This window comes from Zootoca vivipara, chromosome Z1 (assembly GCF_965207765.1).
Source record: "Zootoca vivipara chromosome Z1, rZooViv2.hap1.1, whole genome shotgun sequence".
NCBI classification, from domain to species: Eukaryota; Metazoa; Chordata; class Lepidosauria; order Squamata; family Lacertidae; genus Zootoca; species Zootoca vivipara.
Genome location: NC_142583.1, coordinates 65,807,862 through 65,833,369, shown reverse-complemented (window position 1 = coordinate 65,833,369; position 25,508 = coordinate 65,807,862). Strand labels below are relative to the sequence as shown.

The following is a 25,508-nucleotide window of genomic DNA, read 5'->3' as shown; positions in this document are numbered from 1 at the left end:
ACAGAGTTGCTTGGGGCGAGGACTGCAGAGGGATCATAGCTGGGTCTTGCCGTGTGTATTTTCAGGGGGAAAAACGTAGAATTGGGACCCTGAGGGTCATCTAGCTCAACCCCCTGCAATGTTTTTTAGCTTGCTTCGATCTCAATAACCTCCAGTGCTTTATTTTTTTAGTCGATAGGCGATTAACAGACTTGTTTCATAAATAAGGGAGAGGGAGGGTTGCTGGCTTGGTTTGGTTTGCCTTTGTTCTAGTTTTTAGCATGCGCTTAGTAGTTTCATGCTGTCAGCCGCCCTGATATCTATGGGTGGAGGGCAGTAATAATAATGATGGTGATGATGATGTTTTTCGCAGAACTTGGAGTGAGTGGCATAGTTGCCAAGTTTTCCCTTTTCTCACGAGGAAGCCTATTCAGCATAAGGGAATTTCCCTTAAAAAAAGGGATAACTTGGCAGCTATGGTGAGTGGGTGATGGTCAGCTGCTGGAATGAATGGGGTCGGTGCTAAATGGTCTGGCTTGCTTTACAACCCCTAGGACCTTATTGGTGGGGTGGGGTGTCGGAGAAGGAGCCCACCCCCCTAAATAAATAAAAAAGAAGGAAAGCGAAGGGAGGAGGCTTCCCCTCCCTCCCTGGGACAAGAGTTGCCCGTAACATTACACAACGTTGGGGGGCGGATGACAGCCGAGCACACCATGTGCGGATACACAGGGCGCGGTTCCGGGGAGAGAGAAGAGAAACCAGGGAAGCAGTAGCAGCAGCAGCAGCTTCTGCCGGGAGACGGGAAGGGAGGAGCGGCGTGCCTACTACTCACGGGCGCCGCCGGCTCGGTGCTGCTGCCCGGTCTCGGGCCCGATGTAGCTGAGCAGGACGGGCAAGGGGACCCCGCAAGGGCCCGGCGGGGCGGCTCTCCAGGCGCTCTGGGGCTGCAAACCCGGCGCGGCGGCGCCTCCTCGGCCCGGGTAGAGGAGGAAGAAAGGGGGCGAGTCGGGGGGCGCCTCTTCTTCTTCCTCCGTGGCGGCGCCTTTGCCTTCTTCCCCTTCCTCCTCCTCCCGCTCCGCTTCCCCCTCGCCGTCGCCCGCCTCTCTCTTCCCCGCTCCCTCCATGCTCCCGAGAGGCTGAGGGTGGCGGCGGCTCCCTCTTTTTTCTCTCGCTTCTTCTTCCTCCTGGACGGCGGCGAGAGTGAGCGGGCAACTTTTTTCCACAGGGCGGGCGAAAGAAAGCGGCGGCGGCGGCGCCTCCTTCTCCCGCGTAGACCAGCCCCCTTCCTAAGCCCTGACTGGGCCCAGGCCGACCGGAGGTTGAGAGATGGGCCGTCCCGGCCTCGCGCGGAGCTCCGCCCCCGCTTTGCCTCGCTCTTCTTCTCCGCTCACGGCCGCTGTGGGCTCCGCTCTTGCGATTCCCCGCCGCTTTGTGGTGGTGGGGGAGGGGACGGTTCGGTTCTTGCCCCCACCTTTCTCCCTCAGAGGAGGGGCTACTTCGGTAGGGGTCAATTCTGACCCCTTTACTTTGGGGGTGGGGTGGGTCCGTTTTGACCCTTTCTGCCTCAGGAGTGGACACAGTTCTTGCCCCCTGGGAAGGGCGACCCCTTTGGGGTCAGTTCGTGCCCTTCCCGCCTCTGAAATACTATGGCACGTGTGTCCTTTGGCTGGCTGTGTGGGAAGAGACCACTTTGCTGATCAGTTTTTGCCACTGTGAGGTATATATAAATTCAATTTGACATTCTACATTTGAATTCAAACATCAATCAGCATCATCCCCATTTAGGACTCCCTGAATCCTTAAGACTTCCCAACACCCCTCCATGGTTTCCATTATCAAAACTTTTCCTGCTGCCATCATGTAATTTATTTTTCTTTCAATAGTCCATTTTTACCTTCCTTTTTAACACATTACAAGCGCTACTCAAATCCTGCCAAAGTTTTCAGTTGTTTATAATTTACTTAGGAGAACACTGTAAAGTTTTTTCATTCCTTCTTAAAGTTCACTGTGGGCTTCATTCTTGCCTGGTTCCTGCCAGGGAATGGACACTTGAGAGTAGTTCCTATCCCGAATCCACCAGTAGTTAGTTCCTTAAACTAAATGAACTACTGTACAGTATTTCCCCTCACCCATTTCCCCACCACACAAAAAAAGTACCAGTAATTTACATGTTACCATTACCATTTAGGGCTTAAAACCCTTGAGGAGAATGCACTATTTCAGTTTATACTCTAGCTGAGCCTTTTTTCATACCAGATGCAATTAGAAAGGAAATTTGTACAGATGTCACACCTTGCAGGTTTAATTTGTTTTTGTGTGCTTAGTAAAGGCTGGGTGACACATTAACCTTACTTGATTTCTCTCTCCTCTCTTAAAAATACTGCATTTGATGTGGTAAGCAGTAGATACCATGCTTTGCTTGCAGGTCTCGGGTTTATTATTAATACTGTATTTCTTCTATATCCCACCTTTCCAAGGAGCTGAAGGTGGCACAGTACATGGTTTTCTTCCTCCTCATTTTATCCTCACAACAACCCTGATAGGTAGGTTAGGCTGAGAGAGTCGAATGGCCCAAGATCGCTCTGTGAGGTTCAAATCCTTGGCATTTCCAGGCAGAGCTCAGAAAGGTTCCTGCTTGAACCTCTTAACCAGCCATTGTCAGTCAGTGTAGATACACCAAGCAAGAGGCTAAAATGTCTGATTTTGAAAGGAGCATCATACATTATTTTGATATAAAAAATCGGTAACGGTGTTTGTGGTAGCCTATTCAAAAGGCCAAATAATCACTTGATATTGCAGTTATTATTACTCCCAAAAGATCAAAGTATTGTTCCCTTTCCCCACTCCACCCCTTGACTGCCCCCCATCACCCATTTAAGGCTAGGCAGAAATACAAACCTAGGATTCCTTAATCAAACACACTTGCTTGGCTTTTACTGCAAGCATATTGAGAAACCATCGTGAAGCATGGCCTCTCCCCATATATGCACACAGAATGTCTATATTTGCTTACCTCAAATGATTGAAACATGGTCTGTTTGCTAATTTCTGCACAGGGGCACTTTTCCTGTAGAAGATAAAAACTCATAACTGCAGCCCGTTTAAAAAGCTAACCCTCACCTTCCACTTCACCACTTTATTCCCTTTACAAAGTGATCTCTCAAACATTACAGAGGATTTACAAACTTTTCAAATGAACACCATGGTTCACTCTTATTTCTGTTGCCCTAGCATGAGCATCAAACCAAAGACACCGTCCAATAGGGTTGGGGGAATGCTAATCCAAAAGTGCAATACTGTTTTATGTGGGGGGTGGCACTAAAGGGGCGTGCAAAAACAGCCTACTGAGGACCAACCATGATTACTGACTACTGTGCTGTTTGGGGGCACAGGATGTAGAGAGGAAGGTAGACGGAATATCATGAAGTTTTGTGAAAAGAGCATGGCTGTGACTACAGCAGCAAAAAAGCACTCTACATTGCAAGAGTTCGTCCCACTTGTCAGTCCTTAAAACCACATCTCAAAATCATGGCTTGCTCTACAAAAAAAGTGACCTCTCCCCACCTGCAACAAATATCAGCTTTTCTGCAAAGTAACTTCCAATCACTATTTTCTGTGGCCTTAAACTCCCCCCTCAAAAAACCCTCACAATTTTAATTACAATGTTGGTACCCACCACTAAAAACAGCACGTGCCTCTATGCTGCAGTGTTAATATCCCTCTAAAAAAAAATAACTTATAGGCATCCCTACCAGTTCATTTCTGAATGGTTTCTAGTCATTATGTTAAGCATACCTGCTAACATTTTAAAATCAAAAAGTGGTTGGTTTTGGTTTCACTCAGCCCAGCTACCAATAAACCATATGCTAAGCTGTGGCTTCAAATATTTATACTGTATTAATGTAGCACATAGGTAACTTAGAAGGTATAGAAAGTATATAGAAAGTTTTTGTGAGTCTGAATGAAGCAAATTAAATAAAACTTCTGCATTAGAAGCTTTACCTGCCAAAGCTCTTATCTTCCATAACATACAGGATCGTCTCCACTTTCGCATTGGATCTGATCAGCGTCATCAGCCTAGCGGCTCCTAGCCCTAAGTGGATGCTCAAGATAACTTAATGTAGATGAAATATTCCTCAGATCCCTTAAGAACTAAGGAGAGCCCTATTGGGTCAGGCCAAAGTATTTGGCACTCAATCCTGGGCATATTAACTGAGAATTCCCACTGAGCTCAATGTAGTTACTGAAAGTCAAATTTGCACGGAAATGCAGCCTAGCAGGTGAAAAAGTGGTGGAAGGTGAGAGGATTGTTGAGCTATGTTCTCAATGCAGTGATTGGGATTAACATTTAATCATAGTGCCTGGTTACTGAGGATGACCACAAAGATGAGCCGCTGGACAAGTGAAACAACTGGGAAAGGCAGTTGCCCTGAACTTTGCATACTATGAACAATGCTGCTTTCTTTATTTTAAAATAAATACATATTGCATTTATTTACCCCAAAAATGAACATTTATTGAGCTCACATTCACTGCCTTCAGCCAGTAAAAAAAGAATTATACAAAGATAATCACTTAAGCTTAATACTTTTCTTAACTCCAGCACGAATGCCAGACAGTTCGCCTCCATATCTTTGTTCTTCTCTTCGGACCTCACGAACCTGCCCCTTCCTACGAATCTTGGCTCTCCTGAATTTCTCACGGTGCTTGACTCTTGGGTTACGATCAATCTTTTTCCTTCTGGGTGTGAGGCCTTTATTCTTGACAATCTGGTATGTTGCACCTCTCTTTTGATCTCCTGCTTCCTCTTCCATAATCAGGTCTTCCACACATTCTGTTTCTCCTCGTTTCCTCTTTTTCTTAAGCTTTATCTTTTCTTCCATCTCCTTATAATAATTCAGGGCAGCCTCCTCATCCAAATCTGAATCATCTGTAGGTTCTTCAGGATCATTACCATTAGAAAGCTTACTAACAGGTTTAGGTTTGTTTTTATTAACAGGCTTTCCAGCAAGCACCATAAGCTTCTTCCTACCTTCCACATCACCAGTGTCACTACTATGGAATTCATTAAGCAGCAGATGAATCTCCGGTGACAGTTTTTGGTCCACAGTAGCCAAGTCATTTATTAAATTTCTGTAACTTACAAGTCTTTCAATGACGGGGTGACCATGGACTGGAATCCTTTTTGCTTTCAGCACCAAGTAAAAACTAATGTTGCAGCAATAGTTCAAATAAAGATGGTATTTGGTCTGTAAATACTGGCTGCCCTTTCCCTCTAAGATGACCCCATCTTTTACCATTTGCATGAGCGGCTCCATTTCATCTCTGAGCTCAGTTAACTTGGCTTCAAAGTCCTGAATCAGCTCCAGCAACTCCGGGGATTCCTTTTTCAACAGCTTCAACTTCTCTTTCTTAGAAAGAGACTGCAAGTCCTTGGCAATTTTCGACCCGGACTCTTTTTGACCTGGCTCCTCGGCTGCCGCAGCGTAGGCCTCTATCAGGTCCAGGCCGTAGTCATCCTCCCCCAGATTCTGCACCAGCCTTTTCTGAATGGCTTGGGCCTCCTCCTCTTCCTCCAGCTCCTCAGCTTCGGCTTCCTCCTGGCTCTGCTTGGCTGCCTTGGAACGAGCCGCAGCCTTGCCGTAGTCAGTGCCGTAATAGAGCTGTTTACGCTGGCCCCAGGCGAACTCATGGGGGAGGCCAGGGTCTCCGCTGCCGCCCCGCTGCTCCTCCAGGTCACTGTCCATATCCAGGGGCTCGCCTTCGCCTCCATCCTCGTCGTCGTCCACGCCCTCATCTCCTCCATCCTCCTCCGTCTCACTCTCCTCAGAGAGCTCTAGTCCCAGAACCTCCTCCTCGCCATCTTTCTCCTCCTCCTCCTCCTCCTCCTCGCTGCCCAGCGCCGCCAGCACTGCCTCCTCCAGACGCCGCTGGTGGAAATCGTCTGCCTCCTCCGTGACGATCGGGGCTCCCGGCTCCGGCTCCTCCATCTTTTCCTCCCTCGGCTGCGAGGCCCTCAGGCCCGCGGGTATTCTCCGCCGTGGCCTCCCCATGCTGCCGGCGGCGCGGACGGGTCGGCGGTCGGCAAGCCAGCGTGCGGTATTGCTGCTGCGCGGCCGCCAACGCAAGATACTACTTCCGTGTCGAAGGTCTGTGCGCCTCGGAAACAGGCTTTCACTTCCGGCTTACAAGAAACGGGGAAGCCGTCGCCATCTAACTAACTCCCGGTTGTCATTTTGTCGTTCAGGAAATAACCGGACAAGCCGCTTGCCATCCTTCATCTATGCGTCTCCGGTAGATTCCGAACTGTACAGCGGCCTTGCTTTCGAGGCCTTTACTTCCGGCCTGGAAGCGAGTAAATTCTACATCCGGTCGGTTGATGTGCCATGCTTTGTACCTTCCGCCTCACTTGTGGACGCTCTGGTTTCGGTAAGAAGCATAGAGAGGTGATGGGGATGAGCGCCGTAGCCGATGAAGTGCGCATGCGAGAACCTTAGGGGACCACGTGGCTGACGTAAAGCGTGCGGCTTAATGGACTGCCAAGCGGGTGTATTTCAGCCTCTCCAGCTGCTTCCATTTAATAGAACGAGCATCCACACAAGTTCAAAATAAAGATTAATCGGTGTCAGTTCATAGCAGTGCACTGCTCACTCAGCTCGATAGACAGATAGATGTCTATTTATTTCTCCTTAGGAATCTGCTTTATGCTGAGTCAGACTTTTGGTCCATCTGGGTTAGTGTTGTCTACCCTGACTGGCAGCGGCTTTCTAGGCAGCAATCTCGCAACTCAACCTGGAGATGCCTGCAGGGATTGAACCTGGGACCAGCTGCATCAGGGGTGGAGTTTGGTAATATGGCTCCCTGAACAAGACCAAGATTGGGCGCCCCTTCCCCCTAAATTTATTTTTCCCCACAATATTTCATTTTGGTACAGTTGCTTTTTAAATGGGTCTTCTTAGTAGGTACCCATATAAATATAAGTACAGTATTGTTGTTATTCTCCCTGTCTGCTCCACACCACCCTATATCTGGTGGGGTCTGCTTACAAGGCAGCCACTGAGCTATGGTGGCCCTTCCCTTACAGAAAGAAAGAACAGACCTCCTGGATTTTTTCCTGAGGTCTCTCACACAGACACCCAGCTTTAGCAACAGAAGGAGTAGTGGAAAGTGAAATGACAGTGTTGTTCTTCTCACACTGCTATTACTTGGGTTCTCTGGATGAAACCTGATTCAGAATAAGCAATGGTGTTTCTGCTCATGTTGTGAGATCATTTTCGTTGCCACAAGATGGAGACAGATGCCAACTTTTAGCTTTTCCAAAAGATAAAGTGTATGTTAGGGTGGAACCAGTTAACATGATGCCCTCCAAATGTTGGACTCCATCTCCCATCAGCCTCAGCCGGAATGGCTAATGGTCAGGGATTGTGGGAGTTTGAGTCCAACAACATCTGGAGGGTACCGCACATTAGCAGCTCCTGCCATAGAAGGTAGGTTTATTGATGGATGTTGGCCACTGTACATCCAATTACTGAAGCGTACATTGGAATATCAATAGATGGACCACCACATGCGAATTTCCCCAGAATAATCTGGCTAGTTGCCACCAGAAACAAAATCCTGGGCTTCGTGGGTCTTTGATTAATCCAGAAAGGCAAGTCATGACATTTTTACATCTTCAGGACTGTTGTTGTTGTTTAGTCGTTTAGTCGTGTCCGACTCTTCGTGACCCCATGGACCATAGCACGCCAGGCACTCCTGTCTTGCACTGCCTCCCGTAGTTTGGTCAAACTCATGTTCGTAGCTTCGAGAACACTGTCCAACCATCTTGTCCTCTGTCGTCCCCTTCTCCTAGTGCCCTCAATCTTTCCCAACATCAGGGTCTTTTCCAAGGATTCTTCTCTTCTCATGAGGTGGCCAAAGTATTGGAGCCTCAGCTTCACGATCTGTCCTTCCAGGGAGCACTCAGGGCTGATTTCCTTAAGAATTGATAGGTTTGATCTTCTAGCAGTCCATGGGACTCTCAAGAGTCTCCTCCAGCACCATAATTCAAAAGCATCAATTCTTCGGCGATCAGCCTTCTTTATGGTCCAGCTCTCACTTCCATACATCACTACTGGGAAAACCATAGCTTTAACTATACCGACCTTTGTCGGCAAGGTGATGTCTCTGCTTTTTAAGATGCTGTCTAGGTTTGTCATTGCTTTTCTCCCAAGAAGCAGGCGTCTTTTAATTTCGTGACTGCTGTCACCATCTGCAGTGATCAAGGAGCCCAAGAAAGTAAAATCTCTCACTGCCTCCATTTCTTCCCCTTCTATTTGCCAGGAGGTGATGGGACCAGTGGCCATGATCTTGGTTTTTTTGATGTTGAGCTTCAGACCATATTTTGCGCTCTCCTCTTTCACCCTCATTAAAAGGTTCTTTAATTCCTCCTCGCTTTCTGCCATCAAGGTTGTGTCATCTGCATATCTGAGGTTGTTGATATTTCTTCCGGCAATCTTAATTCCGGCTTGGGATTCATCTAGTCCAGCCTTTCGCATGATGAATTCTGCATATAATCTTCAGGACTGTCAATGTATTAACAGAAACCATAAATATATCGGTTTAAGCAAAGTAAGTCTGCAACCCTATATATGGCTATACATGGAATATACTTCTGAGTAGGCCTACATATGGTAGGTTTGTGCTGCTGGTAATATATTAAATCCAAATTAATTTGCATATTAATAAAAACAATTGGCTTGTATGGAAATGAACTTTTTTTTTGTTTCTAGATAATTCATGTATCTGCCTCAGCAGGGATGGCCTTAGGAGTTAAAGTAGAAGGCAGGGTGCCTTTTCTAACAGGACACCTTCCACCTACAGTTCTCGTAAGTTCAGTAAGCACTTCCATGAGTTTGCAAGCATGTTTTCGGGCAATTAAAAGGCTTCTGATCACTGGTTAACTGACTAAACACCACAGCCCCAAATGACATAGGAGGGTGTTAAATAGGCAAGAATTGGTGCAGAGTCCGTGGCACCATTCACATAACAAAAACCACCATAGAGATGTCAAGTTGTTCAAAAGTAGTGAGTCTATGGCTTGGCTTTTGAAAAACAATTTGCAGTTAAGCTGAGGTGCGTGCACTCGAGACAACTGTTGCATATGCCCAGATGACGGTTTTGTGAACAGGAGTTGGAAAGGTTGCAGGTGTGGAAAAAGCAATCATGTGCATTGGGTGAAGGAAACTGGGAAGAGGCAGCCTTGCTGTGTTTTAAGGTGCTGAAGCAGGGCTTTCGAAACTTTTCATGCTGGTGACACACTTTTTAGACATGCATCATTTCGCAACACAGTCATTCAGTTTTACTACCAAACAAGAGGTTAAACTAATCCCTTTCAGCGACACAACTACACACTGCAGCCAACACACTAACGTGTCATGAGACACAGTTTGGAAAGCTCTGGCCCGAAGTTTATTTGACCTAAGTGTCAGCCTTTCAGGGATTTGAAGAGTGCTGTCATGTCCCTCCTCTGTCTTCTCTTCTCCAAGTTAAATACAACCAATTCCTCCCACCTTTCCAGTTGCATTTCCAGTACAATTCCCTTATTGATCTACTTGTGGAGGCTTTCAAGCTGCTTTTCAAGCCACCTTAAGTTACCACAGTCAATATGTTCTGTCGGGCTGGACTGCTGTTTCTTAATGTCCTCTGTACATCAGCAAAGATGTACAGTACAGCAAGGCACTGTAATCACTCAGAGTGAAGTAATGGGGCTGGAAAGAACTCTTGCCTCTGAAACAACAAGCAGGCTGACCGATACCAAACCCAAGAGCCGTTCTATGCAAAATAAGTGCAGGTGCCAGTTTCTTCTTAAGAAAACCACAGAGCAGGTGCAGCAGGGCCAGTTAAACTGGAATTGAGAATTACAGCTCTCTAAAGGAAAGGAAATGCAACTATTAGGGCACTTAACCAAGTAAAGATGCTTAACCAAGTAAAGATGGAAACGATGCCTTATGAGGAACGGCTTAGGGAGCTGGCTATGTTTAGCCTGGAGAAGAGAAGGTTAAGGGGTGATATGATAGCCATGTTCAAATATATTAAAGCATGTCATATAGAGGAGGGAGAAAGGTTGTTTTCTGCTGCTCCAGAGAAGCGGACACAGAGCAATGGATTCAAACTTCAAGAAAGAAGATTCCACCTAAACATTAGGAAGAACTTCCTGACAGCAAGAGCTGTTCGGCAGTGGAATTTGTTGCCAAGGAGTGTGGTGGAGTCTCCTTCTTTGGAGGTCTTTAAGCAGAGGCTTGACAAGCATATGTCAAGAATGCTTTGATGGTGTTTCCTGCTTGGCAGGGGGTTGGACTGGATGGCCCTTGTGGTCTCTTCCAATTCTATGATTCTATGAAATCTTCAGATACCATGTATATAATTCAATAGCTTCATTAAAATATGTATTTGCATATATTTTTATTCAAAGGAGTTCAAGGTGGCATACGTGATTCTCCCTCCTCCTTGCTTAATCCCCACAACAGCCCTGCGAGGCAGGTTACACTGAGAGGCAGTGACTAGCCCAAAGTCACCCAGGGAGCTTCATGGCTGAGCAGAGATTTGAACCCTCGTCTACCACGCCCTAGTCTGAAACTCTAACCCAGGGGTCAGGAAGGTTAATCTTGCCTGGGCCGGATCGGTCCCGCGGAGATCCCTCCGTGGGCTGGATCACACGCGCATGAGGCGCACCTGCGATTTTCGGCATCCGCGCGTGCACACCCGCAATTTACACTGCCACGGAACTGAGTCCCTGCACCACGCTGCACTGGTTTAGCGCAGCGCGAGAGCGGGCAGCTCGGTTCGGGGGACGGTCAAACGACCTCCACAGGCTGTTTCCGACCCATGTTCCTTAGGTTGTTGACCCCGGCTCTAACCATTACACCTGACATAGGACTCCTGCCAACCCCACCCATAATGCAAGATGCTTTGGGGCAGGCTGTGGTTACTCACTGGTGATCAATGGGCACTCTGCACATGCTTCAAGCCCGAGGCATTGTCCTCCGCATGAAATAAGTTACAGGTAATCCTATTGACAGTAGGTGTGAGTCCTGACACACACAAAAAACCCTTGGATAAATTAAGTCCAGAAAGTGAATCAACTACCTTTGTAACTTTTTTTCCTGTTATTGATTTCCCCCTAGTGGTTTTCGTCAAACATGTACTTGGTGACTGAAAAAGTAACTGAAACTCTTCCTGTGGTCATAAGGTGTGTATTTTTAACCATGTGCACAGAGGCTGATATAAAGAGCTCTGCAGCTGGATCGTGGAAAGCAAAGAGCCTTAAGATCTAGAGGCAAGTGACTTTAGTAAAATAACTTTACTCTTTCAGGCACATGGGTTTGCTGGTTTAAAGGCATGGATCTTGAGTTTGGGGCAAAATTAAACTGAAGTTAGGACCCACATAATGTAAAACATACTATATATAGAATCACAGAATCTTGGAGTTGGTAGGGACCCCAAGGGTCATCTATTCCAACCCCCTGCAATGCAGGAATCTCAGCTAAAGCATCCATGACAAATGGCCATCCAATCTCTGTTTAAAAACCTCCAAGGAAGGAGGGTCCACAGCCTCTCATGGGAGACTTCCACTGCTGAACAGCTCTTGCTGTCAGAAAGCTTTTCCTAATGCTTAGTTGGAATCTCCTTTCTTGCAACTTGAAGCCATTGGTTCAAGTCCTACCCTCCAGAGCAGGAGAAAACAAGCATGCTCTCTCCTTCATGTGATAGCCCTTAAGGTATTTGAAGATGGTTACCGTATCATATCTCCTCTCAGTCTCCTCTTTTCCAGGCTAAACATACCCAGCTCCTTCAAGCGTTCCTCATAAGGCTTAGTTTCCAACCCTTGATCATCTTGGTTGCCCTCCTCTGCATAAGTTCCTGCTTGTCAACATCCTTCTTAAATTGTGGTGCCCAGAATTGGGCACAGTATTCCAAGTGTGGTCTGACCAAGTCAGAATAGAGTGGTACTATTGCTTTCCTTGATCTGGACACTATACTTCTGTTGATGCAGTCTAGAATAGCATTAGCTTTTTTGCTGCTGCACCACACTGCTGACTCGTGTTAAGCTTGTGGTCCACCAAGACCCCTAGATCCTTTTCACACGTACTGCTAGTAAGCCAGGTGTCCCACATCTTATATTTGTGCATCTGGTTCTTTCTGCCTAAATGCAGAACCTTACATATGTACCTATTGAAAATCATTTTGTTAGCTTCTCCAATCAGTTATGGTCATTTTGAATTCTGATTCTGTCTTCTGTGGCATTAGGAACCCCTCCCAATTTGGTGTCATCTGCAAATTTGATGACCACCCCCTCAATTCCTTCATCCAAGTCATTTATAAAGACGTTGAACAACAACGGGCCCAGGACAGAACCCTGCAGCACCCCACTTGTCACTTTTTTCCAGGATGACGAGAAACCAATAATGAGTATTCTTTGGGTTCAGTCAGTCAACTAGCTACAAATCTACCTAACAGTTACCTCGTTCAACCCACATTTTACCAGCTTCCTCGTGAGAATATCGTGGGGAACTTTGTCAGAAGCCTTACTGAAATCAAGCTACACTATGTCCACAGCATTTCCTTGATCCACCAAGTTTGTAATTCCATTTTAAAAAAGAAATAAATCAGATTGATCAAAAACAGAAATCAGATTGGTCTGGCATGATTTATTTTTGAGAAACCCATGCTGAGTCCTAGTAATCACAGCATCCTTTTCTAAAGGCTTACAGACTGACTGTTGAATTATCTCAGGCATCCCCAACCTGTGGTCCTCCAGATGTTTTGGCCTACAACTCCCATGATCCCTAGATAACAGGACCAGTGGTCAGGGATGATGGGAATTGTAGTCCAAAACATCTGGAGAGCCGAAGGTTGGGGGTGCCTGAATTATCTGTTCTAGGACCTTCCCTGGTATCGATGTCAAGCTCACCGGTCGCCGGGCGGTAGTTACCTGGGTCTCCCCCCCCCTCTTTTTGTAGATAAGGACAACACTTATCTGTGTTGAATGAATGCAGTCTGAAGCAGAAATGTCTGTCGTTGTGACGGGTTATGTTCATATGCCTGAAAATTGGGTTTTTTTGGCCAGCTCTAGACAAATTCTGACTGTCATGGAGCTCTGCTGGTCCAGGCCCCCTAGCAAAACAAAACAAAACAAAACAAAATCCTGCTCTCCACCATTCAGATTCTCTTGCACAGCTCCATGGAGCCGCCTAGGTTCGCTGTTTGGGGAAAGATGTTCTATAATCCAGCCTTCATTATTCTCTCAACTGGTTTGAAATACCCCAGTAAAGAGATTGGACTATAGATGAGAGGAACATCCTTAAGTTTCCAGGCTACTCGACCAAGACTTAGGGTCATTAATATGTAGGCATTTGAATTTGGTTTAAAGTTTAAAAGACATAAGGGATTGGAAACCCCTTATTGGTTGCTGAACTCTGAAAATGCCTCTCGCTGGCCTGGCTACAGAATGGGAAGTTGTGAATACTTTTGTATGTCTGGAATGTAGCATTCTATACCAAAGGAAAGAGTCTCTTTTATTATTAATACAAAAAATGATTTATACTTCCCAAGTTTATGCATTTCACTAATTTTACAATCATTTTGACATTTCAAAGCTTGACTTCCTTCCCCCTCTTTCTGTGGTTCCTTAAATTTACCTTTAATATCTTCTGTATATCCAAATTAACTTAATTTGCCCATTTATTCATCTTCTTCAAATAAATACTCTTATGAAGCTGCAGGTTAATACAATAATCCTGCCAATGTTCTTATCTGTTTACAATTTATCTGTAAATAGTCAATAAACCATTTCCATTCTTTTATACAGTGCTACCTTGGTTTACGAACCTAATCCATTCCGGAAGTCCGTTCTTAAACCAAATCATTCTTAAACCAAGGCGTGCTTTCCCATAGCAGCGGGGGTCTCAATTTACAAATGGAACACACTCAACAGGAAGCGGAACATGTTCCTAAGGCAAAGTTTACAAACCAAAACACATACTTCCTGGTTTGCAGCGTTCTTAATCCAAGTTGTTCATAAGGTAAGCTGTTCTTAAACCAAGGTACCACTGTATGTATATGTGGAGAGAGAGAGAGAGAGAGAGAGAGAGAGAGAGAGAGATCTTGATTTCTCATTCTTCCGGTAAGTTTCGCCATTTCTGCATATTCCATAAGTTTTTGTATCCATTCTTCCTTTGCTGGGATTTCTGCCTCTTTCCACAAAGGTTAGAGTCTTGCCTGTTCCTAGTTTTGCCTTTGGCCAAACAAAGGAATGTTTGGCTCTGAAAGAATGTGAACTTTGGGGTGTAAAACATCCCCACTCTTTAGGTTCCCTACACATGAGCAGCCCCCCCCCGTACATTTCCTATTTTGTTTCCCCATGTCTGCAACACACACACCCTGAACACCTATCCATGAAGCTATCGTCTGCTCACATGTGGCATGCCTCAGCTTAAGTGAATGTGGCTTATGTTTATAAATCAGATGGGAGTTGGTTTGAGGGGAAAAGCATCAGGCAGGAGTATTTCTCAAGAAACGTCAGGAAAGATGTGGATTGTGCCTAAAGTGGTGTGAGGTGCACAGGATCCAGAGTTAACAGTACCACAAATGTAAAGGCCTGTTCCAATAGCTTGCTGCTGGGATAAGATCATAGAATCATAGAATCATAGAGTTGGAAGAGACCACAAGGGCCATCCAGTCCAACCCCCTGCCAAGCAGGAAACACCATCAAAGCATTCTTGGCATATGGCTGTCAAGCCTCTGCTTAAAGACCTCCAAAGAAGGAGACTCCACCACACTCCTTGGCAGCAAATTCCACTGCCGAACAGCTCTTACTGTCAGGAAGTTCTTCCTAATGTTTAGGTGGAATTTTCTTTCTTGTAGTTTGAATCCGTTGCTCCGTGTCCGCTTCTCTGGAGCAGCAGAAAACAACCTTTCTCCCTCCTCTATATGACATCCTTTTATATATTTGAACATGGTTATCATATCACCCCTTAACCTTCTCTTCTCCAGGCTAAACATACCCAGCTCCCTAAGCCGTTCCTCATAAGGCATCGTTTCCAGGCCTTTGACCATTTTGGTTGCCCTCTTCTGGACACGTTCCAGCTTATCAGTATCCTTCTTGAACTGTGGTGCCCAGAACTGGACACAGTACTCCAGGTGAGGTCTGACCAGAGCAGAATACAGTGGTACTATTACTTCCCTTGATCTAGATGCTATACTCCTATTGATGCAGCCCAGAATTGCATTGGCTTTTTTAGCTGCTGCATCACACTGCTGACTCATGTCAAGTTTGTGGTCTACCAAGACTCCTAGATCCTTTTCACATGTACTGCTCTCAAGCCAGGTGTCTCCCATCCTGTATTTGTGCCTTTCATTTTTTTTGCCCAAGTGTAGTACTTTACATTTCTCCTTGTTAAAATTCATCTTGTTTGCTTTGGCCCAGTTGTCTAATCTGTTAAGGTCATTCTGAAGTGTGATCCTGTCCTCTGGGGTGTTAGCCACCCCTCCCAATTTGGTGTCATCTTCAAACTTGCTCAGGATGCCCTCAAGCCCATCATCCAAGTCATTGATAAAGATGTTGAACAAGACTGGGCCCAAGACAGAACCCTGTGGCACCCCACTAGTCACTACTCTCCAGGATGAGGAGGAGCCATTGATGAGCACCCTTTGGGTTCGGTCAGTAAGCCAGTTACAAATCCACTGAATGGTAGCATTGTCTAGCCCACATTTTACCAGCTTCTTTACAAGAATATCATGGGGCACCTTGTCAAAGGCCTTGCTGAAATCAAGATAGGCTACATCCACAGCATTCCCTTCATCTACCAGGCTTGTAATTCTGTCAAAAAATGAGATCAGATTAGTCTGACATGACTTATTTTTCAGGAACCCATGCTGACTTTTAGTGATCACAGAGTTTCTTTCTAGGTGCTCACAGACCGTTTGCTTAATGATCTGCTCTAGAATCTTTCTTGGTATTGATGTCAGGCTGACTGGGCGGTAATTGTTTGGGTCCTCTCTTTTCCCCTTTTTGAAAATAGGGACAACATTTGCCCTCCTCCAGTCTGCTGGAACTTCGCCTGTTCTCCAGGAATTTTCAAAGATTATTGCCAGTGGTTCTGAAATCACCTCTGCCAGTTCTTTTAATACTCTTGGATGTAGTTCATCTGGCCCTGGAGACTTGAATACATCTAAACTAGCCAAGTATTCTTGTACTACCTCCTTACTTATTCTGGGCTGTGTTTCCCCTGCTGAATCATCTGCTCCATATTCTTCAGGTCGGGTGTTGTTTTCTTTCTTGGAGAAGACTGAGGCAAAGAAGGCATTGAGGAGTTCTGCCCTTTCTCTGTCCCCTGTTTGCATTTCACCATCTTCTCCTCTGAGTGACCCCACTGTTTCCTTGTTTTTCCTTTTGCTACGGACATACCCATAAAAGCCCTTTTTGTTGCTTTTAACCTCTCTAGCGAGCCTGAGTTCATTCTGTGCTTTAGCATTGCTGACTCTGCCAGCAGGAAAAGAGTCCCACTCAGGTGGGGGGAATCCTAAATTAGCGGCCTGACTCTGGTTACAAAACTTAAAATGCCCGGGCGAATAAATAATCCAAAAATGCTCAAGAAGGATGAAAAGAGAGGCTGGTAAAGGGTGCGGCTGGGGAGAGAGTGTGGCCTGGAAAGATTCTCGGGCTGGACAAAGTGTCCTGAGGGGCAGACATTTGGCCCTCAGGCCTGAGATTCCCTAACCCTGATATAAAATAATAAGTTTGCCAGGAGTTGATTGAAGCCAAATTCATTCTGTGCCACACAGCATCACCTTCTCAGAAGCATTTGTGACATCAGATCACCGCCAGACAACAATATTTTATTGATAGTTTCTTAACCCGAAGGCAAACAACCTAAGCATCACACCTCTTAGAATACTCTTGCAGTCTAATCTGTTTTAGTTCTCTAATCTCCCTGCATAAGTGTGTTTTATGTGTATTGCAAACCCAAGTTCAAAGAGAGAGAGAGAAAAAAAAATGTTGTAATCCTGCCCACCAGTAGAGTTTTCGAAGAACGGGGTTTTCCTCCCTGATTAGTAAACCACCATTAGTTTGTGGTTTCATTATGTCCGGATGTGTTTTGCACCGGCGTTCACACAACTTGATTGCAATCTAGGCAGGCGTTTTTAGGAAACGCAGGGTGCTGCCGCCACACAGGCTGCTTTTTGGCAGAGAGGCACAACTCTGAGAGTGTTTGAAGGCAGGCGGAGAGAATGAAGAATTACTGGATGCTCTGTGGAACCCTGGCTGTCTTTTGGGGAGCTATTCTTGGAACAGGTATGCCACATTTGTCCATTGAAAGCAACTCAGATGTACAATGTTTTAAGCAAAGAAAGTGCTTTTGTGCCGGGAAGAATTGTCACTATTTTAATTGGCTCTAAAATTCTTACCTAGAAGGTGGTATCTAGATTGAAAAATTTAAAAGGGGAAGCTTATTTTATCCTACTGGGCTGCTCTGAAATCAGGGTTATGGTAATCTATAATGTGCATTAGATGTGCTTACAATGTCAGGGCTGTGTTTTGAAATGGTGATCACCAGGCGTTCAGTAATGCTAAAGTATTCATTTTTTTTCCTGTTTTTGGGTTGGCTTGAGTGATCCATGTGAACCAGAAGTGCATTGCTTTCTATAATATGAATCTTAATATGACTTGGAGTTTACATGCATTTCTGCTAATGTCCCTACTGACTGCTCTAACATTTGTAGGTGTTAAATAAAAAAATTCCTTCAGTAGCACCTTAAAGACCAACTAAGTTTTTATTTTGGTATGAGCTTTCGTGTGCATGCACACTTCGTCAGATACACTGAAACAGTATCTGACGAAGTGTGCATGCACATGAAAGCTCATACCAAAATAAAAACTTAGTTGGTCTTTAAGGTGCTACTGAAGGAATTTTTTTATTTTGCTTCGACTCAGACCAACACGGCTACCTACCTGTAATTTGTAGGTGTTGTTATTATTCATAATAATAATACTTCTAGGGGATTTTTCATGGTACAAACCACTTATTAAATTCAGAAAGTAAGGTGGAATTAAGGGGTTTGGATATGGGAAAGGGAAGGAATCCAGACTGGCAGAGAAAAGAAAAAGAATCCAGAATGGCCCCAAGAGTGACCCATGGTAATGTAGGAAGAAGAGGGAGTGTAGTGGAGAGGATTATGGCCAGAGCAGGGTTGCTGCTTTTTGCTGGATGACACCAGTGGAGGGAGGCTTGTGCCCATTGCGACCGGGTAGGGCAAAAGGTAGGGACCCAAAGCAATGGGTGGCAAAAGTAGTGTAGTGGCAAATTCAAAAGTGCAGGTTCTCTTCATGACAGTTGCAGCCATGCCCCCTCACAGCAGTCCCCCTTTTATTATAATACCGCAATTGTATAATTATGCAATAATAAAAGTTGGGGATGCATTGCAGCAATTAATGCCCCGAGGCCCAGGGGGAGCTGTGTCACCAGTTGGAATAAAAAAATATTGGACCAGTGTTCTGACCCAGTGTAAAGCAGCTTCATAAATTTGGAATAGTCCCGGCTTTCCCAACCTGGTGCCCTCCAGAAGCCCAAACCAGCCCAGCCCTGTAACCCAGTGATGAACCTGAGATACGTGGACCTCCGAGTCTGAAAATGCCACGTTGAAGCCTTGGGTTTCAGCTTCCTCCCTAGCAGCCTAAATTTGGCTTCCAGGATCTTTTCAGCTGCAAATCTCAGTATGACTCAGTAGCCCACCCTTTGCATCTCATTATTACCTTGGCATCGTTTTTTTTTCGGGATGTGCACGTGATAAAATAGATGCGCCCTAAACATCTGGCAGATCGGCACCAGAGAATGTTCTCGTTTTTCTTCCTCAGTCTAAAAAACTTGTGTTTTATGGGCAGCTTATTATGGGCTGGATCAAGATGAAGAGAAGGTCCTGGTTGATAATAAATGCCGGTGTGTGAAGGTGACATCGAAATTCGTCCCTTCCAAAGACAACCCACAAGAGGAAGTACTGGAGAGAAACATTCGCATCATGTAAGTGGGACTTCATATAAAGTTTCTCCTTTTCCTGAGTATACACAACTGTCAAAGCCATAACCACCGAATGGGACAGAATAAATGCTGCATAGTAAAGGTAAAGGGACCCCTGACCATTGGGTCCAGTTGTGACCGACTCTGGGGTTGCGCGCTCATCTCGCATTATTGGCCGAGGGAGCCGGTGTATAGCTTCCAGGTCATGTGGCCAGCATGACAAAGCCGCTTCTGGCAGACCAGAGCAGCACATGGAAACGCCGTTTACCTTCCCGCTGTAGCGGTTCCTATTTATCTACTTGCACTTTGACGTGCTTTCGAACTGCTAGCCTTTCTATAATTTGGGGAGCGGGATTATCTCACTCTTCCGCTTTGTGCAGCTTCTGTGGTGAAGATGGAAGAGCAAGCAGGACACCAATACAGCCCTCTAGGATCTCCGTCTTCCCCCACCTCAATCACTTTGTCAATTTCACAGGTGTAGCCCAGTTAAGTCTTTTTGCAATGAAAACCATGAAAAGTCTTGTGGCACCAACAGATTTGTGGTGGGTGCCACAAGATGCCACAAGACTCTCTGGTGGTTCCTCACATCCAATTCTCCTTCGACTCTTAGAACATCCTGGAAGACCCTCTCACTACACATTCAATTACAGGCACCTCCCCATTTACATGGGGGTTATGTTCCTGGGTACCACGCGTATACATGAAATTGTGTATAGTGCCGAACACAATCTTTACAGCCTGTGAACACCCTCCTTTCTCAAGCTCCAACTCTCCTCAGGCCTCAGAGGCTCCTGGAATTGCTAGCCATTTGCCAACTCCTTCCCCACCATTTTTGCAGTTTTCCTGCTTGTTCCGCACCCCTTTTGCCATTTAAACAGATTTATTTATTTCCCGGCACCACACTGTAACGCATGAGCGGGGAAATGCCTGCACTGCATTTCACCTCTGCTATCGGCAGCCATAAAACGCTTCCAATGGCTTGACAACACCATACAGATGACCAAGCTGCTGCAGAGTGAGAGAGCTCAGCTATATGCATTGGCTCACTTGCCAAACCAAAATTGTGGTTTCCTCCCTCAACACAGCAGAGCTTACGCTGGTGCAGTGGCAATCCCACAAAGCTGCCACAGCTGACGAGGTGTGAGGACTAGCCTGAAGGAAGTGGTTCATCTTGTTTCCCTCACACACACACACACACTGCAGGCTGCATTTGACAGACGTGTGGGGTTGCCCACCTGTCAATCACCTGTTGCCCCATTTTCAGTAGCACAGTTTTAAAGTAAACTATGCAGGCAAGAATCCTGTGTGCGGTGCTTTGCAGCCCCAACAATCAGGTAATTGCTGGGACTTCAAAGCACCGCATGCAGCTATATGCAGAGAGCCATACGTGGCGCTGTGCATTGGGCTTTGCCGGTCCACTGATCAGCTGTGCCTGCTAATCCATTTTGTCCCAGCTATGCCTGTACCTGCCTCACAGCTGATGTTATATATGGTGTCAGGTGTACAGCAGGTGGACATGGCTTTGCCAAAATGAACTTGCAGGTCAAACAGGGAGGCTTCGTGGGTCATATTAGGCCCACAACCTAGAAGTTCCCCACCGCTGATCTAGGGAATGGCCTGGAGGAATCAGTTCATCCAGGATTTGGTCCAGAGGAACTGGTTTGGCAGGGAGCTTGGGCACTAGTGACTATTAAAGCAGCGAAATTCTATGCACCAGCATGTATTTCTAAGAACCAGATGGTTAAATCTAACTGATCAGACCAGTAGTCAACAATCCATTCTAGAGTGAATGTGCCACAATGTGGGCAGGCACTTCCGGACCTAGCCCTTTGCTGCTCTGTCAATTCCAAAAATCTAAGTGCTGGCAATCGTAATAATAAAGAATGATTGATAGTGACCCTGGTGCTGATCAGACTCATGTCCACTACTTGGCTTGGATAGGCGTCACTCCTCTGCCAACCAGTTTGTTTTCACAGGGGTTGGCATGCTGGCGCTGTGACCCTTGCTAGTTGTTTTTTTTTATTATTATCTTGCCACGGCAACAAGGGGAGAGAACTTGTCGGTCCAGAGCAATGACGGTTGTGCTTCCATTCCTGCATTTCATTTGGCTTGTAACTTCCTCTTCCTATTTGCCTTCTCCAGAGTTCCCCTGATGACCAGAGAGAACATCTCTGACCCCACCTCACCAGTGAGAACCAGATTTGTCTACAACTTCTCCAAGCTGTAAGGGCGTCCCTTGATTGCACTTATCCCAATAAGCTCAATTGGCGGTAAAAGAGTTGAGGCTGCTGTAGAGTGTGTTATGGTTGCAATGAAGCATATAACTGAGATGGCACCAACTGTGCCTTGTGCCAACTCAGCTATATTGGCTTTGGGTCATATCCAGAATGTAGCGCTAAGTAGCTCTTTCCATCAGCCCTGGACATAGCTCCCACACTTGCCTGGGCAGTATCCAACAATGCAGGGATTCCCCAACTTGGGTCTCCAGCTGTTTTCAGACTACAATTCCCCTCATCCCTGACCACTGGTCTCGCTAGCTAGGGATGATGGGAGTTGTAGTCCAAAAACTCACAGCTGACTGCACTGGCTACCAGTTAGTTTCTGGGTCCAATTCAAAGTGCTGGTTTTGACCTATAAAGCCTTAAATGGCTCAGGACCACAATACCTCAAGGACCGCCTCTTTCCATATGAACCTACCCATACCGTGAGATCACCTTCTGAGGCCCTCCTTTACGCGCCGCCTCCTCAAGAGGTCAGGAGAGTGGCAACACGAGGACGGGCCTTTTCTGCAGCGGCTCCCCGTCTGTGGCATGCTCTCCCCAGGTAGGTTCACCTGGCGCCTTCATTATACATCTTTAGGCACCGAGGGAAAATGTTCCCTTTTAACCAGGCCTTTGGCTGATCTGTTTTACATCCTATGCCCTTTTAAAATGGTTTTTTTTTGGGGGGGGAGAGAGGAGGCTATTGGGTTGTTGTTTTTGTTTTTATTATGTATTTTGTGGTTTTATATCTTGATTTTATTCTGTGAACTGCCCTGAAACCCCTGGGTATAGGGCAGTATATAAATCTAATCAATCAATCAATCAAAAACAGCTGGAGAGCCAAGTTTGGGGAACCCCTGAGCTAATGCATCATAGCTGCCAAGTCTCCTGTTTCCCCCGGGAAATCCCCGTTTTCCCAGCTGTTCCTAGCTGAAAAAATGGATTTTTTTGTTTTTCCCCGGTTTATTACGGCGCGGCGGCCATTTTGGAACTGGGCGGAGCATGCTCAGAAGCGACTTTTGATGCTGCTCTGCCCAGTTCCAAAATGGCAGCAGTGCGACTTCTGGCACGGTGGCCATTTTGGAACTGGGCAAAGCAGCATCAAAAGTCACTTCTGAGCATGCTCCGCCCAGTTCCAAAATGGCGGCAGCGCTACTTCCGGTCTGCTATTTCCGGCCCAGTCCCTTATTTCTCTGACAGCAACTTGGCAGGCATGTACTGCGTCTCATGGGCAGAAGGATGTATACTTGCACAACAGAACTTCCCCCACCTCCTAAGCATGTTCTAGAGAGGGTCCCTGGGCATGTGTGGTGAGGTTGGCTACTCTGGCAGGGGTTGATGGGAGTTGTAATCCAACTACATCTGAAAGGCAGTGCATTGGCTATACTCCTTCTGTGGCTCCTCCTCTTTGCACGGATCTGTTGGCTAACTTTTCTCCTCCTCTGCCACCTGTCTTCTAGCTGTAATAAATGTGCTGCAACAGATGACGAAGCCACGAACGACCACCCTGCGCCTGGGGAGAGCAGTATGTGCAACGACCCCGACCAACCCTGCTACACCTACGACAGGAATAAGTGCTACACGGCCTCGTGCCTGTTCTCGAACGGTGGGAAGACTGAGGTCATCCAGACAGCCTTGACTCCTGAATCCTGCTATGCCGATTAGATCATAGAGCTGAATCATCATGCAGGGCATGGTGGGGCAGATCTACGCCACCACAGAAACTTATGTCGGCTTCGTAGTACCAGTTACAGCTTCCCTCAAGGGATCCTGGGAACTGTAGTTCGGTGAGGGTTCACTGTTAGGGATCCTTTGGGGTGGAGAAATTCGATAGGGTTCTCACCTAAAGGCAAACCCCCCCAATTCACATTTTCCATAACGTGAACCAAAAAAAGCTCTCCTTCAAAATTTGCACGTCTCCAAATCACGCAGTGCAGTTCACCAGCCAAATGACATGTAATAAAACGCACGGGACCTGTGCGAAAATCTACATATAAATGTACGTTTTAGAGTGAAAATAGCATACAAAATAGCATTATGTTTGGGAAATTGCTTTTGAGAAGCTGGATTCAACAGAAACTGGATTAAAAGAAAACATATGCGGCAGGAGGACTTCACTCAAAAATTCCAATGAGCTTTCATGAGGATTCTTTTTTAAAATTGCAAACTGATGCGGAATTGTGCAGAAATGAATTTCAGATTAGAAAAATGAGAATTGGAGAAGACAAAAATGGACACATTTGTCCACCCCTAGGGATTCCGAATGCCCCTCACAGAAGTACAGGCCTCTTGGTTGAGGGAAATAACTGTATGAAGTCTGTGGTGTAGAGACATACCCACATTGCCCTGCATGCTTGAAATTTAAAATATGTCTCTCTGTATCAGCAGAAGGATCTCTTCCTATTTCCTCCCCATAATTTCTTGCAGTTTATAGAAGTCTTTCCCCCCCTATCTGCAGCCCCTGCATGTTGTCACAATAAATATTGCCTTTCATTGTCTCCACAGTCGTTTTATTGGGACTAAACGCTACCAGTTCCACATTGTGCGTTCGACATCTTTGACAGGCATAAAACTGGCATAATTCCTTGGAAGTACTGGAGCTACATCAAATTACTTCTGGGGCACAGCCAGGAGGGAGTGTGGTATAGTAGTTAGGGTGCTGGACTAGTGGAATTACTAGGTTCCCTTATTGGAGGTCAATAGGTAAAGGTAAAGGGACCCCTGACCATTAGGTCCAGTCGTGACCGACTCTGGGGTTGCAGCACTCAACTCACGTTGTTGGCCGAGGGAGCCGGCATACAGCTTCCAGGTCATGTGGCCAGCATGACAAAGCCGCTTCTGGCGAACCAGAGCAGCACACGGAAACACCATTTACCTTCCCGCCGGAGCAGTACCTATTTATCTACTTGCACTTTGACGTGCTTTCAAACTGCTAGGTTGGCAGGAGCTGGGACCGAGCAACGGGAGCTCACCCTGTCACGGGGATTCGAACCACCGACCTTCTGTTCGGCAAGCCCTAGGCTCTGGGGTTTAACCCACAGCGCCACCCGCATTCCTGGAGGTCAATAATAACAAGGTAATAAACCAATAAACATTTATTTTGCAGGTGCAAGGTGGCAACCCTAGTGGAGAGGTCACTACAAAGGATTCAAAGGCAATGCAAGCATAGCTATAGCAATGTAAATTAATCAAAAACATTACAGCCTTAAAGCATCTTGGGGACACTAAGCAACTAGCAGTTTACACCTTTTGACATGCACAATTAGTCCTCTTTGTTGCTACCTTGTTTTGCACCATAAACTATGCTTAAATGCTTAATCTGCCATTCTGTTTGAAGCTGGGAGGCCAGGATTCAAATCCCCACTTGGCCATGAAGCTCACTGGGTGACTTTGGAGCTTAGCCTAACGTACCTCACAGGGTTATTGTGAGGATGAAATGAAGAAAGGGAATACTGTGTACTCCACCTTGAGCTCCTTGGCAGTAGTAGACCTTAGCAGTAGTTTCCTGTGGTTACCTAATCACTGTCATTTCTACTTTAAACTGCAAAGCGTAATTGCAACTGGTTTTCAACACTATAGCAGGACTACTGCATTTCGCCCAAACAAGCGGGCTTGATGCAGCCACGTGGGTTGGGAAGGGTCCGTTCACCTAAAATCCACCATTTCTGGGGTCATTTCCCCAACTCTCAGTCCTTTTCATCACCATGAAATGGTTTTGTTATTTAAGCACTATTGTGCAATTATCTCAGTAATGCTATCTATCTCTCTGTCTATCTATCCATCATCTATCTATCTATCTATTCTAAAGTGTTCAAAGATTTGAGGAAAGAGGATAATAAAAATTATTAGTAAAGTGGTAGTAACCTGCCCAATAGGAGGATTCCTTTTTTAAAAAAAGATTAATTAGTACAAAAACACTTTCATTTTAAGTAAAATAAAAAAATTCCTTCAGTAGCACCTTAAAGACCAACTAAGTTTTTATTTTGGTATGAGCTTTCGTGTGCATGCACACTTCTTCAGATACAGTGAAATGGAAGTTTCCAGGCACTTATGTAGAGAAGGGGTGGGGAGGGGTGGGGATGGGGAGGGGGGATCACTCAGAAGGGTGGTGGAAGTGGGTGATTGACTGACTGATAGCTGTTGATGACCGCAAACGACTGCAAATGGTTTTGCATGAAAAAGCAAGGGTTGAGATGGCTGAAGATCGCTTATC

The 25,508-nt window shown here is 45.9% G+C and overlaps 3 protein-coding genes and 1 long non-coding RNA gene across 7 annotated transcripts in view; 2 read left to right on the top strand and 2 right to left on the bottom strand.

Annotated features, from left to right (window-relative positions):
* The window catches only part of RUFY3 (RUN and FYVE domain containing 3), a 57,357-nt gene extending 55,735 nt beyond the window's left edge, over nucleotides 1–1,622 (bottom strand). For 2 of the 3 annotated variants that reach the window (XM_088660653.1, XM_088660657.1), the window contains exon 1: nucleotides 812–1,362. In XM_088660653.1, coding sequence (XP_088516779.1) covers nucleotides 812–1,103 — 292 coding nt within the window. In that variant the 5' untranslated portion in view covers nucleotides 1,104–1,362. Of the gene's footprint in view, nucleotides 1–811 lie in introns of all 3 variants that reach the window. The other variant, XM_060278364.2, reaches the window with a different exon arrangement.
* A 2,847-nt stretch (nucleotides 1,623–4,469) lies between these two features.
* Nucleotides 4,470–6,601, bottom strand: UTP3 (UTP3 small subunit processome component). Its single transcript, XM_035103127.3, has one exon. The coding sequence runs from the start codon at nucleotides 6,030–6,032 to the stop codon at nucleotides 4,551–4,553; it is 1,482 nt and encodes a 493-aa protein (XP_034959018.3). The 5' UTR covers nucleotides 6,033–6,601; the 3' UTR covers nucleotides 4,470–4,550.
* Nucleotides 6,602–8,375: 1,774 nt separating this feature from the next.
* On the top strand, nucleotides 8,376–12,642 carry LOC148687404 (uncharacterized). Of its 2 annotated transcripts, XR_015947818.1 has the most exons (3): nucleotides 8,618–8,651; nucleotides 8,751–8,846; nucleotides 11,145–12,642. It is a non-coding gene; the product is annotated as an uncharacterized LOC148687404 (long non-coding RNA). The 2 variants fall into 2 exon arrangements; XR_015947817.1 differs by having other exon boundaries at nucleotides 8,376–8,846.
* A 4,460-nt stretch (nucleotides 12,643–17,102) lies between these two features.
* On the top strand, nucleotides 17,103–23,793 carry JCHAIN (joining chain of multimeric IgA and IgM). Its single transcript, XM_060278362.2, has 4 exons — nucleotides 17,103–17,314; nucleotides 18,902–19,037; nucleotides 21,177–21,257; nucleotides 22,756–23,793. Exons 1-4 carry the CDS (start codon nucleotides 17,251–17,253, stop codon nucleotides 22,958–22,960), a joined length of 486 nt encoding a protein of 161 aa, XP_060134345.2. The 5' UTR covers nucleotides 17,103–17,250; the 3' UTR covers nucleotides 22,961–23,793.
* Nucleotides 23,794–25,508: the final 1,715 nt, after the last annotated feature.

What these genes read in the sequence shown, in the direction of transcription:
- UTP3 (XM_035103127.3), bottom strand. Translation starts at nt 6,032, where the DNA reads ATGGGGAGGCCACGGCGGAGAATACCCGCGGGCCTGAGGGCCTCGCAG.
- JCHAIN (XM_060278362.2), top strand. Translation starts at nt 17,251, where the DNA reads ATGAAGAATTACTGGATGCTCTGTGGAACCCTGGCTGTCTTTTGGGGA. An exon ending in GAGAGAAACATTCGCATCAT is followed by an intron (nt 19,038 to 21,176) that starts GTAAGTGGGACT and finishes TGCCTTCTCCAG; the next exon opens with AGTTCCCCTGATGACCAGAG. An exon ending in GTCTACAACTTCTCCAAGCT is followed by an intron (nt 21,258 to 22,755) that starts GTAAGGGCGTCC and finishes CCTGTCTTCTAG; the next exon opens with CTGTAATAAATGTGCTGCAA.